Genomic DNA, 14,653 nt, shown 5'->3' on the forward strand with positions numbered 1-14,653 from the left:
TTTGTTGTATTACATGTGTGCTAGGTGCTTCACAAACACAGAGGAGCAGGCCAGTCTAAATGTGTGGTAAGTCACAGCACTGGGTGCACAATGAAATATTAGATTCATTTTTCCATGAAAAGTATTTTATAGAAACTAGGACCTTAAAATACATTTTTATTTGTTCAAGATATAACAAGAAGACTAATTAAACTATTAAAACAAAAAAGCTTCCAATATATAATACTCTTTGGTTAGCCAGGCACTGAGAGTGAATTTGTTCTGTAATTTTGCATTGTACAACAGCTTGCTATTGAAATCAGTATGCCAGGCTGTTACACACTAAGATAGCTGGAGGGATCCCTCCCACAGAAACAGACTGCTAGTCTTTAATAAACTTCAGTTAAGCCCTTGATATGACCTTGTATACATTTTGCCTTAGAAAATTTCAACAATATTTAATTAGCTCTTTTGTTTGTTTGACAAATTATTCAGGGACAATATTACTGTAAGGAACAGAACTGTACGGGAAATTATACCTATCTCATCAAATTAGTAAATACGTAAAGCAGAAAAACACCACATTCATTTTGTTCTGCTGAATTCCCAACTGAAGGGAACATTGAACATCATTTTCAATGAAAGTGAATGTAGATGTACTACAAGGCAAGAAGCCCCACGTGTTTATGATATTTCTCACAGTAACAGCATAAACCACAATGCCATAAAACCCCCTTTTGCCAAGGGTCACAATAGGCAAAATATTTTTTTTTTCATCTTTCTGAGTCACTGGTTCATTTGTTTCCACTAGCAAAAATTTCTCTGGCATATTTTTTAAATAAATAATGTGGGTAGCAGTGAGCTGACACCAAAATCCCTGAAGTATTTTTCAGGGTTAATCATTTCAAACTCCATTAACGAGCAGTGGTCTGACACCAATATTCCTGGAGTATAGCTTAGTTTAGCCATTCCAAACCCCACTAACAAACAGTCTAAATGCTATAGAATGAAACAAAATCAGGTACTTAGCGGTTGCTGAGCTATACCATTAGATTTCATGTATGTGTTCCATGGTCAGAAAAAAACAAATTATATGCAATTGTTTCTTTTCCTGTGACAGGTATTCTTGAGCACTTCCTGGCCTAAACTGTTGTAAAATGAGGCGGCCACACTCCATCCTAGAGCTGGTGGGTTATGTGATTCATGTTAATAAAATAACCAAACCTTCATTCCCTATGTGCCATATAGTCTCACTGATACCAGTTGGAGTCCTAGGTGAGCTATTAGGGCCCCATCCAACGTCCACTGAAGTCAATAGATGCCTTTCCATTCATTTCAGTGGGCACTAGATTAAGCTCATAAAGAACAAATGGTACAATCGTTTGTGAAGCACTTTAGGATGAAAGTCTTAAAGCACGAGTAATAATTTATTTGGAAATACTAAAATGTAATATTACCCAAAAAAGTCAAAAAACATTTCACAATTTTGGTACATCCACATTCTATAATATCTCATCATGCCAATCACAACGTATTCTATATTTCACATGGAAAATAATCTTAAAGACTTCCTGGAGTCAAGGCCACAGCAAGAACACATCACTGAAGGGACTGAAAAGCAGACAGGACTTCTACAACGAGTTACTTTGTTTTCTCTTCTCCTTCAAACTGCTTCATTGATAATTATACCTAATAGAGCTGTGGACAATTTTTTTTTAATTTAAATTTTTTTAAAAGGGCAAAATATTAAGAGATTTTTGTAAAATAATTTTCCTGTTTTTTAATTGTGTCTAATATCTAATCAAAGAACAAAGACCTAGTTTTTACTAGAATGGGGAGGGATAGCTCAGTGGTTTGAGCACTGGTCTGCTAAACCCAGGGTTGTGAGTTCAATCCTTGAGGGGGCCACTTAGGGAGCTGGGGCAAAAATCAGTACTTGGTCCTGCTAGTAAAGGCAGGGGGCTGGACTCCATGACTTTTCAAGGTCCCTTCCAGTTCAAGGAGATGGGATATCCACATTTAAAAAAAATTAAGTTGAAAATACTCTGTTTTGTAAATACTACCAGCATTTTATTCATACATTGCTGATATCCCATTAGAAAAACAGCTTTGGCAATAATTAAGACTAGGAAAAATCTTGTGTGTATAGAATATATTAATGTTGCTAGAATGTAAATACCCTGCTAAAGGGAAAATTCTAGTCTTACCCCTTAGAAGAAAATGAAGAATTGGTGTATTTTAATATTAAGAATCAGTATCTCTAGGGTCAGTAAGGAGAATAAATTACTCAATTTCAGCCACCTGAAATGAGGTGTGCGTGTGTGTGTTTGTGTGGAGATTTAAAAAGAACACTGGCCTTTGTGAAAGTCCCCTACTACATCTAGTCTTAAAAGCCTTGTCTTAAACAGTTCTAGTCTTTTAACCTTCAGTACACTCCACAAGGCCCATTTGTTTTCCTTAGCTATGAAGGACTGGAAGAACTTTGGTAGAGGATTAAAAACATCTTAAATATGTTGTCAGCTGCTGGGTTATTACACATTGTTATTATTGGGCAAAGGAGTGATTACTGGAGTAATCTATTTTTATAATTGTATTTTTAGATCAATACATCTATTCATCCTGGGCTGCTTAGGATATATACAAGTGTGTGCCTACATTGTGTTACAACAAGGAAACATCTCCAGTTCTTTAAAACTCAAGGCAAGTTTTCTGCATAAATATTAGTTAAACTAGTGCCAAATCATAGAATATTAGGGTTGGAAGGGACCTCAGGAGGTCATCTAGTCCAACCCCCTGCTCAAAGCAGGAGCAATCCCCAACTAAATCATCCCAGCCAGGGCTTTGTCACCCATGGGGAGTGGTGCATTATGGGCAGCTATCCCAGCATGCAAGTGACTGCAACGTGCTTTTAAAATTGGAGGGGTGAGGTGGAGTGAGACAGGGAGTGTGTTGTGTGTATGTGGGGGGAGAGAGAGTGGGTTTTGGGGGGGCTGAGAGCATGTCAGCATGCTGTCTTGTAAGTTCAGACAGCAGCAGACCTCCCCCTCCCCCCACCTCTTTCTCTCACACACGGCATTCCACAGTAAGGGCTTGCATGCCGGCTGTCAGAAACGGAGCTTTGAAAGGGCATTTCCGCATTCCTACAGGAGTTCAAAACAATGACAAGAGTGGCCACTTGACTTAAGGGGATTATGGGACATTTCCGGAGGCTGATCAGAGCGCAGTAACGCAACACCTCGTTCACACTAACACCCGGGCATTGTAGCCAAGGCGCAGCAAACGTTATTCCTCTCGCCGAGGTGGAGTACCAACAGCGCTGTAGCCGCGGAGTCAGAGCGCTCTACATGCCTTGCCAGTGTGGATAGGTAGTGAGCTAGTGTACCGGGGTTCCTTTATTACTCTGTAACTTTCAAGTGTAGCCAACCCCTTAGAAACGAAAGGCTCAGTCCTGTGAGTACTGAATGCCTTCTACTCTCGTTGAGTTCACTGGGGTGAACGCACTGAGCATCTCACTTTTAAGACATCAGTTCTGGCCTCAGATGCCTGCAGCTACTACTGAAGTTTTGGGGACCAATTATCCTGTCACCAGTTTCACACGGGTGTAATTATATTGACTTCAGTGCAGTGACTTCTGATTTCCACTGGTGAGAGAGGAAAATCCAGCCAGGTCAGAACTGTGTACATGCATCCAAGGACAAAATCCAGACCATCCTTTGGAAGAGCTCAATTTACTCTCTAACCCCTTGGTCCCATCCCCATTGCTGGGCTGGTTACACAATTCTGAAATGTATAGTTTGGTAATTTAGTTATTTAGAAAAACTCAGTTCAGATGTAGTTTGTTTTTGCCCTTCTACTTTTACTCCAGTTTTAAAAAAATATTTTACACTTTGACAGAACTCTACATAAAAGCAAAACGATTTGTATATGGTCTATTAGCTTAATATGAATGAGATCTCATGTTCTGTGCTCTACTAAGCAAACCAGAAAGATTAGCTGAGCAAGTGAGGTATAGAAAAGCCTAAACCAACTTAGCAGGTGATGTTATCCTTCATGTAGAGTTCTAAAATCAGACTCAGGAGATACGAAGTAAGAAGAGCTCAATTATTGTTTGTACAATCACCATATTTCTACTTTTAATATTGCTTATGACATAATAACCCGGGATGTGTGATACAAAAAGAAGGTAGCAGACTATATTACAACAGTTCATTACTTGTTTTTAATTGTGCATTATCATAGGTTAGATAGACATCAAGTCGGATTGACAGTTATCTATGTATAACACCAATGCTCCATGCTCTGCACTGGCTACCTATGCACTCCAAAATGAAATTCAAGTCATTTTTAAAGCCTCAAAGCATCTGGAGTCCCGCTGCCTAGGAGATGTCCTCTCCTGTGTTGTCATAACGGTAACGGTAAGATCAGATGAGGCAGCTTTGATGTCAGTTAGAAATTTCCAAGGCTGGTGGCAGAGTGTTTTCAGAAGAAAGCCTTTGCCTTTTGGAACTTGTTTCTTCTGCTGACACTACCAGGGTAAAGTTTGACTCCTAGGGAGCAGTGTAAAACTCACACACTCAACATACTGATGTTATGCCAATATTCAGGTCTCTGGCAAGGCAGCTAGGAAGTGAGACTGCAGTGAGCCCATTACATGAGTGGCCTTTGCAATTTTGTCTGTTGTTTTTTAATTGTTTGTAGGGCACCCAGACACCATGACAGTAGATGCTGAAGAAAACTTAATATAAATAAAAAAGGAAATAAGCGAATATAATGGCAAGTAAAGTATTTTAAAGATAACTTATACTTGCACCTGCAAACCAGTAAATAACATTAATTCCATGAAATACCACTCCTATGTCTGCCAGCAATGGCTGTAGTTCTCTCTTATACCTGTCCAGATGGCTGAATGGATAAAGCGTAATAGACTAAGGAGTCAAACCAACTGAACACTACATACATTAGAAAAGCTAAAGAGCCATAGTCCAATTTGCAAACAAAGGGGTCTTAGCAGAACATCAAAATCCTGTATGTTCTCCCTTAGGCCATTCATGTAGGGGCATTACCAGCAGATCAAGGGACGTGATCATTCCCCTCTATTCGACATTGGTGAGGCCTCATCTGGAGTACTGTGTCCAGTTTTGGGCCCCACACTACAAGAAGGATGTGGAAAAATTGGAAAGAGTCCAGCAGAGGGCAACAAAAGTGGACAGATTGCAGTGCTTTCCCTACTGCGCTCTACGAAGGCTGGTTTAACTCAAAGCGCTCTACATCTGCAAATGTAGCCATGCCCTAAGAAAGCTGTACCTGGATGGGAATGATTGCAGTACCTGTACATCCGCATACGCGTGCACTGAGTAATCAGTTATAACTGCAAACTGCCCTCTGCTCCTCTCTAATTAATCAGGAACAAAGGGCTGAGGGTGGGGGTGGGGATTATGTGTCCCCACATTGCAGTTGTCATAAATATCCCTCATACATGTTCCTCTTGGTGTCCTTGACACTCCCCGGGCCTTTTGTTATGGAACTGGAACTGGATTAAATTTTTTTCTCAAACTACCATCCTAACAACATGGCAGCTGGCCTCCTTGTGATTTTCTTTCTACATTAGTAATAAGCTAAACATTACAAGCAGTAGCAAGTATGTTCTCTTAAGGTTTGTGTCTCCATAAGGAGATTATCCTGTTTTTGCAAAGAGATGAGCAAGATGTTCATGTGCACACAGTGCTTTCTGTAGCTAGTAATAAAGTAAACCTCCTTGTTGTTATATTAATAAAGCAGTAGAATAAAAGACTACAATGAATAATATTTTAATCCAGGAATGCTCATGGGTTTGTTTATAGGGTTTACTTATCCTCTTATACTGGTGCAGTTAAAGAGGAAATCCATTGAGATCAGTGGTGTTACACCCATGTAAAAATGGTATGGGAAAACTGGGCCAATGCTGTGGCATGCAGGAAGAATGGACCAATCCTGTACCCTTGCTCAAATCCTGAGACATACCTGAGACTCACTGCTCAGTGACCAACGATAGGTATGGTAATAAGTTGCTTCTTTTCTCTCTCTTTTTTTAGTATTTGTGAAAGGTAAAGGGCTAGCTGCTTTGCATACTACAGCTCTATTTGCTCTATTTTGATCCAAGATTGAAATGTAATTCAGTAGGATTTTCCATTGCTTGTGTTGAGTAGCCAAGGCTTAAGGGACGGTAGCGTAGCAATTTGCAAATTGGGATTTCCAGTGCAAGGTAACATAGTTTGAAATGTGCAATCACAGAATGTTTTACAAACGGAGATACAGATTATAGACTAGTATCAGAGGGGTAGCCGTGTTAGTCTGAATCTGTAAAAAGCAACAGAGGGTCCTGTGGCACCTTTAAGACTAACAGAAGTATTGGGAGCATAAGCTTTCGTGGGTAAGAACCTCACTTCTTCAGATGCAAGTAATGGAAATCTCCAGAGGCAGGTATAAATCAGTATGGAGATAACGAGGTTAGTTCAATCAGGGAGGGTGAGGTGCTCTGCTAGCAGTAGAGGTGTGAACACCAAGGGAGGAGAAACTGCTTCTGTAGTTGGATAGCCATTCACAGTCTTTGTTTAATCCTGATCTGATGGTGTCAAATTTGCAAATGAACTGGAGCTCAGCAGTTTCTCTTTGGAGTCTGGTCCTGAAGTTTTTTTGCTGTAAGATGGCTACCTTAACATCTGCTATTGTGTGGCCAGGGAAGTTGAAGTGTTCTCCTACAGGTTTTTGTATATTGCCATTCCTGATATCTGACTTGTGTCCATTTATCCTCTTGCGTAGTGACTGTCCAGTTTGGCCAATGTACATAGCAGAGGGGCATTGCTGGCACATGATGGCATATATAACATTGGTGGACGTGCAATAATAATCTGTCTATAGACGTCTATAGTCTATAGACAGATTATAGACTGTACATTGAGATCACTTATCTGACATGAACTGCGACTACTTCCAGAATAAAACATTGCAGCACTTTAACAATTTAGGACACACAGAGAAAACTTAAAGGGGAAGTTAAGTAAGCAGAATGTAATACCCTAGTTGGAATTTGGCCTGGACATCGTGTTCATTCCTTCACTTTTGGGAAAAGTGTCATGAGTTTTTAATGACTACATTTTTGTGTTTTTATGTCTCATCTAAAAGACAGCACCTTCGCCATGAAGTGTTTCTTAACACAATGCTGGGGAATTTGTTCAGTAGTGACTCAGAGGGAAAGTGGTGAATATTGAAGAGTTGGCAGTCTATTGATGCTATACTACAGTGGGTCCTAAGTGGGTAGCACATCTATTATCATAACCCCAAACCTCTGGAGATAGTGCAACATAAGATAATGCTGACATTCTCAACACTGTGCTATGCTCCTTTCCCACAAGAGGAAAGTTAGAGGCAACTATCACTAAGAAGCTGGTGGAGCATAATTCCTAAGGGCTGCATGAAAAAGGTTAAGCACTCCCTGTTGGTTATCTGAATTATAGTGGTATGTCCTTTTGTTGTCTGATTATATAATAGCCATATCAGGTACAGGGGGATCTCACACATGTGTAGACAGAGTTGTGGGGAGCAGGTAATAGCCCGTATGTTCAGAATGGAGATTGCACAAGTCGATCTGTATCTGGAGCATGTATTCTGACCGATCTGGGGAAGGTGGATTAGGTAGAGTTGGTATATTTAGCCAATAGTTGACTCAGATGAGCACAGTGTCTTATGTGGACCATATATGAAGGATAATGGCTCTGATGTTATGGTCTTTGGTCCATATGATGAGAGAGGGGAAGGGTTCGGTCTCTAGCATCCAATTTAGGGGGTTGATTACATAGATTTTTCTGTGAGATAATAGAGATTTGTAGTCTAACCGTGAAACTTAAATAGGGAATGGTGATCAGAGATTGTAATCAGGATAGAGACAAGAGGGGAAATTAAGCCTGTTGTTGAAACTCAGAAGAGTAATCCCAGAAATTCTGATAAATTTTCTCGACTTTCAAATGTTTTTTTTTTTTTTTGCTAAATTGACACCGAATTGCCTAGCTTTAGATATTTTTTTGTGTGTGTGTAAAAAATAGCATTTTTATTTAGGTTTGGGTTTTTTTAAAATAGATAATCTCTTTATAACCTTAACTATATCTTTTCTAGTAATTTCTGATAATTGTCTTCTTTGCAATTAATGAACTAAAACTTCCTACGTGTTGTATTATGTGCTTCCCAATGCTATGACTAAGTACAGCACAACCTCAATGCACCAAAAATTCCTTATTCAAAGCAGGGTCATGACTCCTTGTTGTTATCCCTATATTAAGTCTCTGAGCATCCCTAGTCTAACCTGGATTTTTTCAGAGCATGAGCAGACTCAGAATGATATTAGGCACAGGTGTCCATGAGCATTGCATGATTGGGCCCTCAGTGTTTTGTGCAGTTAATAAAAAGTGCTACATTTTCTCTCCTGACAAACCTGACTCCTGAGTGCTTATTAAACTTTCCTCTGTGGAGCTCAGGAGCTGCATAGATGTGTTCCAACGGTTTTCATCACTCATCACAAAGTCTAGTATCTTGGGCGAACGTGCAGGGCTCCCAGGAGTCAGTTTTTCCACAGTGAATAACTTCAGAATTGTCCATCCAACATACTTATGTATACCCTGTGTGCCAGTTTTTTAGAATTGGGATTCCCCCTTACCTCGGTCCACCCCCAAAATTGAAATCTTGTTTTAAAAAAAAAAAGATAGCAGTTGTTTTAAAAGATTCAGATCTCTAAACACCTTGTGTGATCCACTTCAAACAACTCAAAAATTATCACCTAACAAGATCACACGTACAAAATGTTAAACCAAAAATAGTTCTCTTTTTGAAAGTTGAGGTTGCTGTGGGATCAAAATCAGACTTATAAAGGAAAAGTGTCTTAAGTCGTTAGTTGCGGAGCCACTACCATGGCTCCACTGTAAAAATATATTTTTAATATTTATCCATAAAGTTGATCACACAGATTACAATCCTGACATGAAATGCTCTAAGAAAAAAATTGTAGAGAGCAGAGGCAGACTTTGATACATTAAAATAACTGTTTGGGTTTTTCTAAAACCGCAGAAAATGTGGTAGTCATAAATAAAAAAAGACTAATTTTACATATGAATTCCTGATCTCAGTGGTGACCTCAATAAGCACAGCAGAATTATACTTTTTTATTAGCTAGAGGTATGTAAACTGGAACCTAAGAAAATCTGGCCCAGAATCCCAAATGGCTCTCGCACACCTCCACCAGTGTCCATATTTACATTGAAAATCCAGGTAGTCAGAGTTATACAGTTTTGCAAATAACATGGGAAAGAAAGATGCACTCTATAGTACAAACATTTAATTTACCACCCTATCATTTTCTCAAACCATACAATAGGACTAGCACAGTGCAAGTATTAATGAAGGCTGTGGAGTACTTTTCAGATATCAAATATCAGTTAATATATGCTTGATAACGATCATTTTGATGGCTTTCTCTCTTATTATTAGGCACCACAAGGCCACATAAGGAGGGGGAGGTCCCGGGTGTGGACTATATTTTCATCACTGTTGAAGATTTTATGGAACTGGAGAAAAGTGGTGCTCTCTTAGAAAGTGGAACATATGAAGGTAAGTACATTTTTATTGCTAAATCTGTTTTATGTTTTCTTTATGTTTTTTCCGATCTAACAGAATTGCATTAGGACATCCCATTACAAATGTGTCATTGCTACATTTATCTGAAACTTATGAGGAGCCAGATGGCAATTGTGAAAATATTTTCATATGAAAAAGCTAAAATGCAGATGGGTTCATTGTAATTTTAATAATCACTCTAGCTAAGAGAGACACTGAGAGCAAAACTAACACTAAGTATTCATACAAATTGTCATGCAGCCCAACAGGATAATACTCTGAAGTTTTATAAAAGAAACATTAATTCCTTATGCCAAGTACCTGAGGCAATGTAGATGAAGTTCAAACAAATAATTGCTTATTTAGCACATTTACAGGACAAAGCAAAGTCTTCAATGAGAAAACAGTTGTAGGGCTGGACACTTCTCCCCTGCTTATACAATATTGATGATCCTATAAATATCAGTGTTCATTGAATGCTGAGACAGCACTTTTTAAGTAAAGCAGGAAGGCTTTGTAATATCATGTCTCTTGGGCTTTGTAAAGTTACTTAAAAGAATTCATTAATTTATGTATCTGTCAAATACATAGGGATTTTCAGTGACTGCTGTGTTAGAAAATGTCTGTTTAAGGGGAGAAGAGCTAGCAACTTAATGCAGAGCAATGTTCCCCGAGGGGCATGGTTGATTCATCTGATTTCAAATGTGTTCCAAAACATACCCATCCTAAAAGCTAAACTCTTGTGAATCGGTCAGTTGCCGGAACGGTAATGAAACCAAAATCTGCACTAAAAAGTAATAAATGTTTGTTTTAAACAGAAGTATTTAAAAATAAAAGTGAAAGGATCAATATCTGTATTTCAGCTATCTTCAATAGTGATTGTAACATTAAAAACATACCATATTTCTGATTGAAAATATGGCCCACTCCTGCAGGGAGCTCTGTATGGGCTAGGGTGACCAGATGTTCCGATTTTATAGGGACAGTCCCGATTTTGGGGTCTTTTGCTTATATAGGCTCCTATTACCCCCCCTCCCCACTCCCTGTCCTGATTTTTCACATTTGCTGTCTGGTCACCCTTGTGTGGACAGATCCAGTTGCAGGATATGGCCCCATATTTGTACCATGTGATAAGAATATCAATGATTACTTTTATCCTGACTTTGTTCCAATCAGGAAAAACATCTCAAGATAAATAAAGAGCTGTTCACACCAAAGAAAATCATTAGCTCTATTATAAAGAGCATGAAGGAAAGTAATTCTTTCTCACCTAATTAGCACAAAGTACCCATTGAAAAGTAAATAAATTTTCATAAAGGTCTAGATCAATACACAAATTATAGCAAAGAAGAGTTCCCATTAAAGGAAGACAAATAACTGGAAAAATGCATCTCTTTCCCTCTCCTCTCTTTTTCACTGTGTGACATTAAGGGAGAAACTTGCATAACCAATAACAGAAAGGTAAGGTAATAGTGCAGTGTTACCTTCATCAGACCTTCATTGAATGTTGAGCCATCTCTGCTGGTCTCTTTATGTTAATTTAGGTTTTGAAGCTTGAATTAAAGCTACATATGTTTTGAACAGGTCTGTCATTGCTTGACAATGTAATTTCATTAGTTTGTAGCAACATTGTAGAAGTTGACCTGCTAGTTCAAATTAAATCATAAGATTTTTGCTTTCCTTGAGGGATACGGAGAAGTGTCTTTTAATACCAGCTATCAGAAGCTGAGTGGACAGCAACGTGAAATGTTCTGAATTTGTTGGTTGGGAAGCACTGCATGAATGTACCAGTCTGCTGAGACTCTAGCTGGATAAGGGCCCAAAGCAAGGCAGCACAATGTCCGATACATCACTCCCTGATTGGTTTTGGCAATCTTGGCATTTGCCAAAGACAAACCAAAATAAACCCATAAGACTTACCTCTGTACAAATCCTGTCCCTGTTGCACAGGCCTCCCATTATGATGTGTGTCATGGAAACTAGACAAATAATGTGCTGGAAAGTACGCCTGGCTTACAGATGGACATTGTTGCATTCTCCTTTGAGTGCTTGTCCGTATGTACATTCCACTTATGGTGTTCATGCACCTTGTGACCCCTGAGATTGGAGTCTTTTTGGCCAGCAGTACTCATAAGACATTATGCGTTTTTCAATCCTCATGTTCCACAGCAAGGACACATAAGGCCAAGGTATACCAGCCCCCATTCAGTTCCTCTCACAGCTTAGAGACGGAGCTCTGACTAGTCAAGAGACTGCCAACCTTTCTACTGTAGTTGATAGCTTAATTGTTTTACAGTTTAGTTTATAGTTCATAGTTATTAATTATTTTTGTTTGGTTGCCTGTAGCTTTACTTCTTAGAGTTCTGCTCACCACTGGTATGGTGCTGTCCAGTTCTCCTGGATTCAAACATTGCCCCTCTGACATGGGTGCCGACTGCAAAAAATAGTGTGTGCTTAGCACCCACTAGCAGCCCCGCTGATCAGCTCCTCCCCCACCCTCCCAGCGCCATCTGCCTGCCGGGAGGGGAGGAGTGGGGGTAGGAAGAGGCAGAGTGAGGGTGGGGCATGCTCAGGGGAGGGGGCAGAATGCTCAGGAAGAGGCGGGGCAGGGTGAGGCCTTGAGGGAACAGGTGGAGTGGGGGCAGGGCCTGAGGCAGAGTAGGGGTCGAGCATCCCCGGAGAAATTAGAAAGTCGGCACCTCTGGTCATGCGAGGGATATATCTAAGTTTCAGAGTCCAATCTCCAGCCCGAGCTGCTATGTCTATGCAGCTATTTGTAGCGTAGTAGCACCCTGTCCTCTTCGTCCCCTGACCCATGGCCCCAAAATTTATTATAACGGTTTCCAAGATCCATTAAAAATAATGGCTGAGGCCCTCCACATCCCTATTGAGGAGGTAAAGGTATAGGGACACAGGTTGGTGAACATACTTTCGGCCTCCTCATCAGGAAAGATAACACTGCGTATCAATGGGAATATCATGGATCCTTGCAGATTCCTGTGGCAGACACCTGCTTCAGCACTGACTACCTCTCACAAGGCATATAGAAAATACCAAGTGCCTCTCAAGGGTGTGAAATTCTTTTCGTGCACCCTACCTCATCCTGCCTTGTGGTCACAGTGATGAATTAAAAGGCAAAACAATTCAGGTCCACACCAAAAAAGAGAGAGCCAAAGAGACTAGATTTATTTGGCTGGAAATCCTACTCCTCAGCGAGCCTGCATTTTTGCATGGCCAATTATCAGGCCATATTGGCCAGGTATGACTTCCACATACATGAAAGACTGTTTGCCTTTGTGGATAAGCTGCCCAATCAGATTTGTGAGGACTTCACATCTCTAGTCAATGCTAATGACCAGGATAGGTCTCCAAGCAGCACTTGATGCAGTGGATACAGTTGCCAGATCAATGGCAACTGTTGTCATTACAAGAGGGACATCATCAGGGATCAGGATTCCCCAGGAAGTGGCTGATTTATTATTATTTATATCACAGGAGTGACCGAAGGTTCCATTTTAGGATACATTGAGCTAGGTGATATACACGCAAATGACTAGACATGCTTCTTAGTGACAGTTGCCTGCAAATTTCCTCTTGTGGGGAAAGCAGCATAGCACAGTGTTGAGAATGTCAGCATTATCTTATGTTGCACTATCTCCAGAGGTCCCTGCCCCAAATAATTTACAATCTAAAAGTGCCATTTTCTTCCGACTGTCGGCGGTTTTGAAATAGACTCCAAGGTGTGTCAGGAAAATTTGATGTTTTTGACTTGTTCACCATTGAGGCTTTGCCTCTTACTTCTGTCTGTCACGCTTGTGACAACAGCAAATTGCCAGAGAGTTCCATATTTTTTCAATAATTCTGTGTTTAAAACTATACAGTTTTCCATTTTTCACAAATTTGATAAAAACATGATTTTTGTTTAGTTTTCATTTTTCTGCACTTTTGCCAAATAGTGTGACTATTTTTGCTCACTTTTATTTGTGTTCTCCTGAGCTCCTGCTGAAAAGACCTTGCCATCTCTGTATTTGTGGATTCTTTTAAAACTGTGAAAATGCTTGAACTGCTGCTGCAAATGTTGTGGCAAAACACAGGAGTTCAGTCTCCAGGGCTGTACGTGTGGCAGAAGAAAGAAAGGGCCTGCTCTTGCTCCTCTTGAAGTCAATGACAAAACTCCCATTGACTTTAGTAAGAGAATTAGTGGGCCCAAGTGTGTAATAATGCTTCCATGAAATCCAGCAGAGCATTATCTGTATATATGTAAGTGAATTGCTTCTTTCTTTTCCTGCAATACATCAGCAAATGTATGTTATGGTCTTTTTATAGTTAACAGGCTTTTATTGGTGATAATGGGCCAAATCCAGAAGGCCTTACTTTGTTTTTCTTAGACAAAACTCCTATTGACTTTATTGAGTAAAGGACTTCAGTATTTGGCTAGCACAGTATGAGATACTAAACATCATATATATCAGGGAAAAATATAGTTTATACTCAGGTAACATAGTGAGGTAAAATAATAGTACTATAATGGATGGCTAGTGTGTATGTATATGTATCATTGCCTTATACTGTATAGAATTGGAACTATTCAGCTGTGTGTCATAGGCCCCATATTGCTGTAACACTGAAGGAGACCTTCCAGTTCAGGTGGCAGGCTACTGTGCTTTTTGAGCAAGATCTGAGTTCTAGCTCTACTTTTTGAGTGAAGTTCCAGGCCATGGCATGTTGAAAAATGGCAGCCATGGATTCATAGATGATCCCAGACTTCATATCAATAAATTACAAAGCAAAGGGTTAAGCATTGCAGATTGGTAAACAAGACGACATCTGTGTTTATTCTCTCCCCACCCCCTTTAAATGGAAAGGCTTGGCTCAGTACACTTTCATCTCTGACCTGTCAAGACCTGTTCAGAGACTTAATTTGTGGATAACTGACTTGATAGACCTTTCTGCCTCCATATGTCAACGAAACTTTGTAGTCCGTATACTAAGTCCATGGAATGAAAATCCTTATGAAATGTATGTTCAGAAAAAT

At 39.8% G+C, this 14,653-nt stretch overlaps 1 protein-coding gene across 1 annotated transcript in view; it reads left to right on the top strand.

Annotated features, from left to right (window-relative positions):
• MAGI2 (membrane associated guanylate kinase, WW and PDZ domain containing 2) overlaps positions 1-14,653 on the top strand; it is a 1,116,794-nt gene that overhangs the window by 659,415 nt on the left and 442,726 nt on the right. Inside the window, exon 3 of the mRNA XM_065403425.1 lies at positions 9,493-9,612. Coding sequence (XP_065259497.1) covers positions 9,493-9,612 — 120 coding nt within the window. The remainder of the gene's footprint in view (positions 1-9,492; positions 9,613-14,653) is intronic.

This window comes from Emys orbicularis, chromosome 1 (assembly GCF_028017835.1).
Source record: "Emys orbicularis isolate rEmyOrb1 chromosome 1, rEmyOrb1.hap1, whole genome shotgun sequence".
NCBI lineage: Eukaryota > Metazoa > Chordata > Testudines > Emydidae > Emys > Emys orbicularis.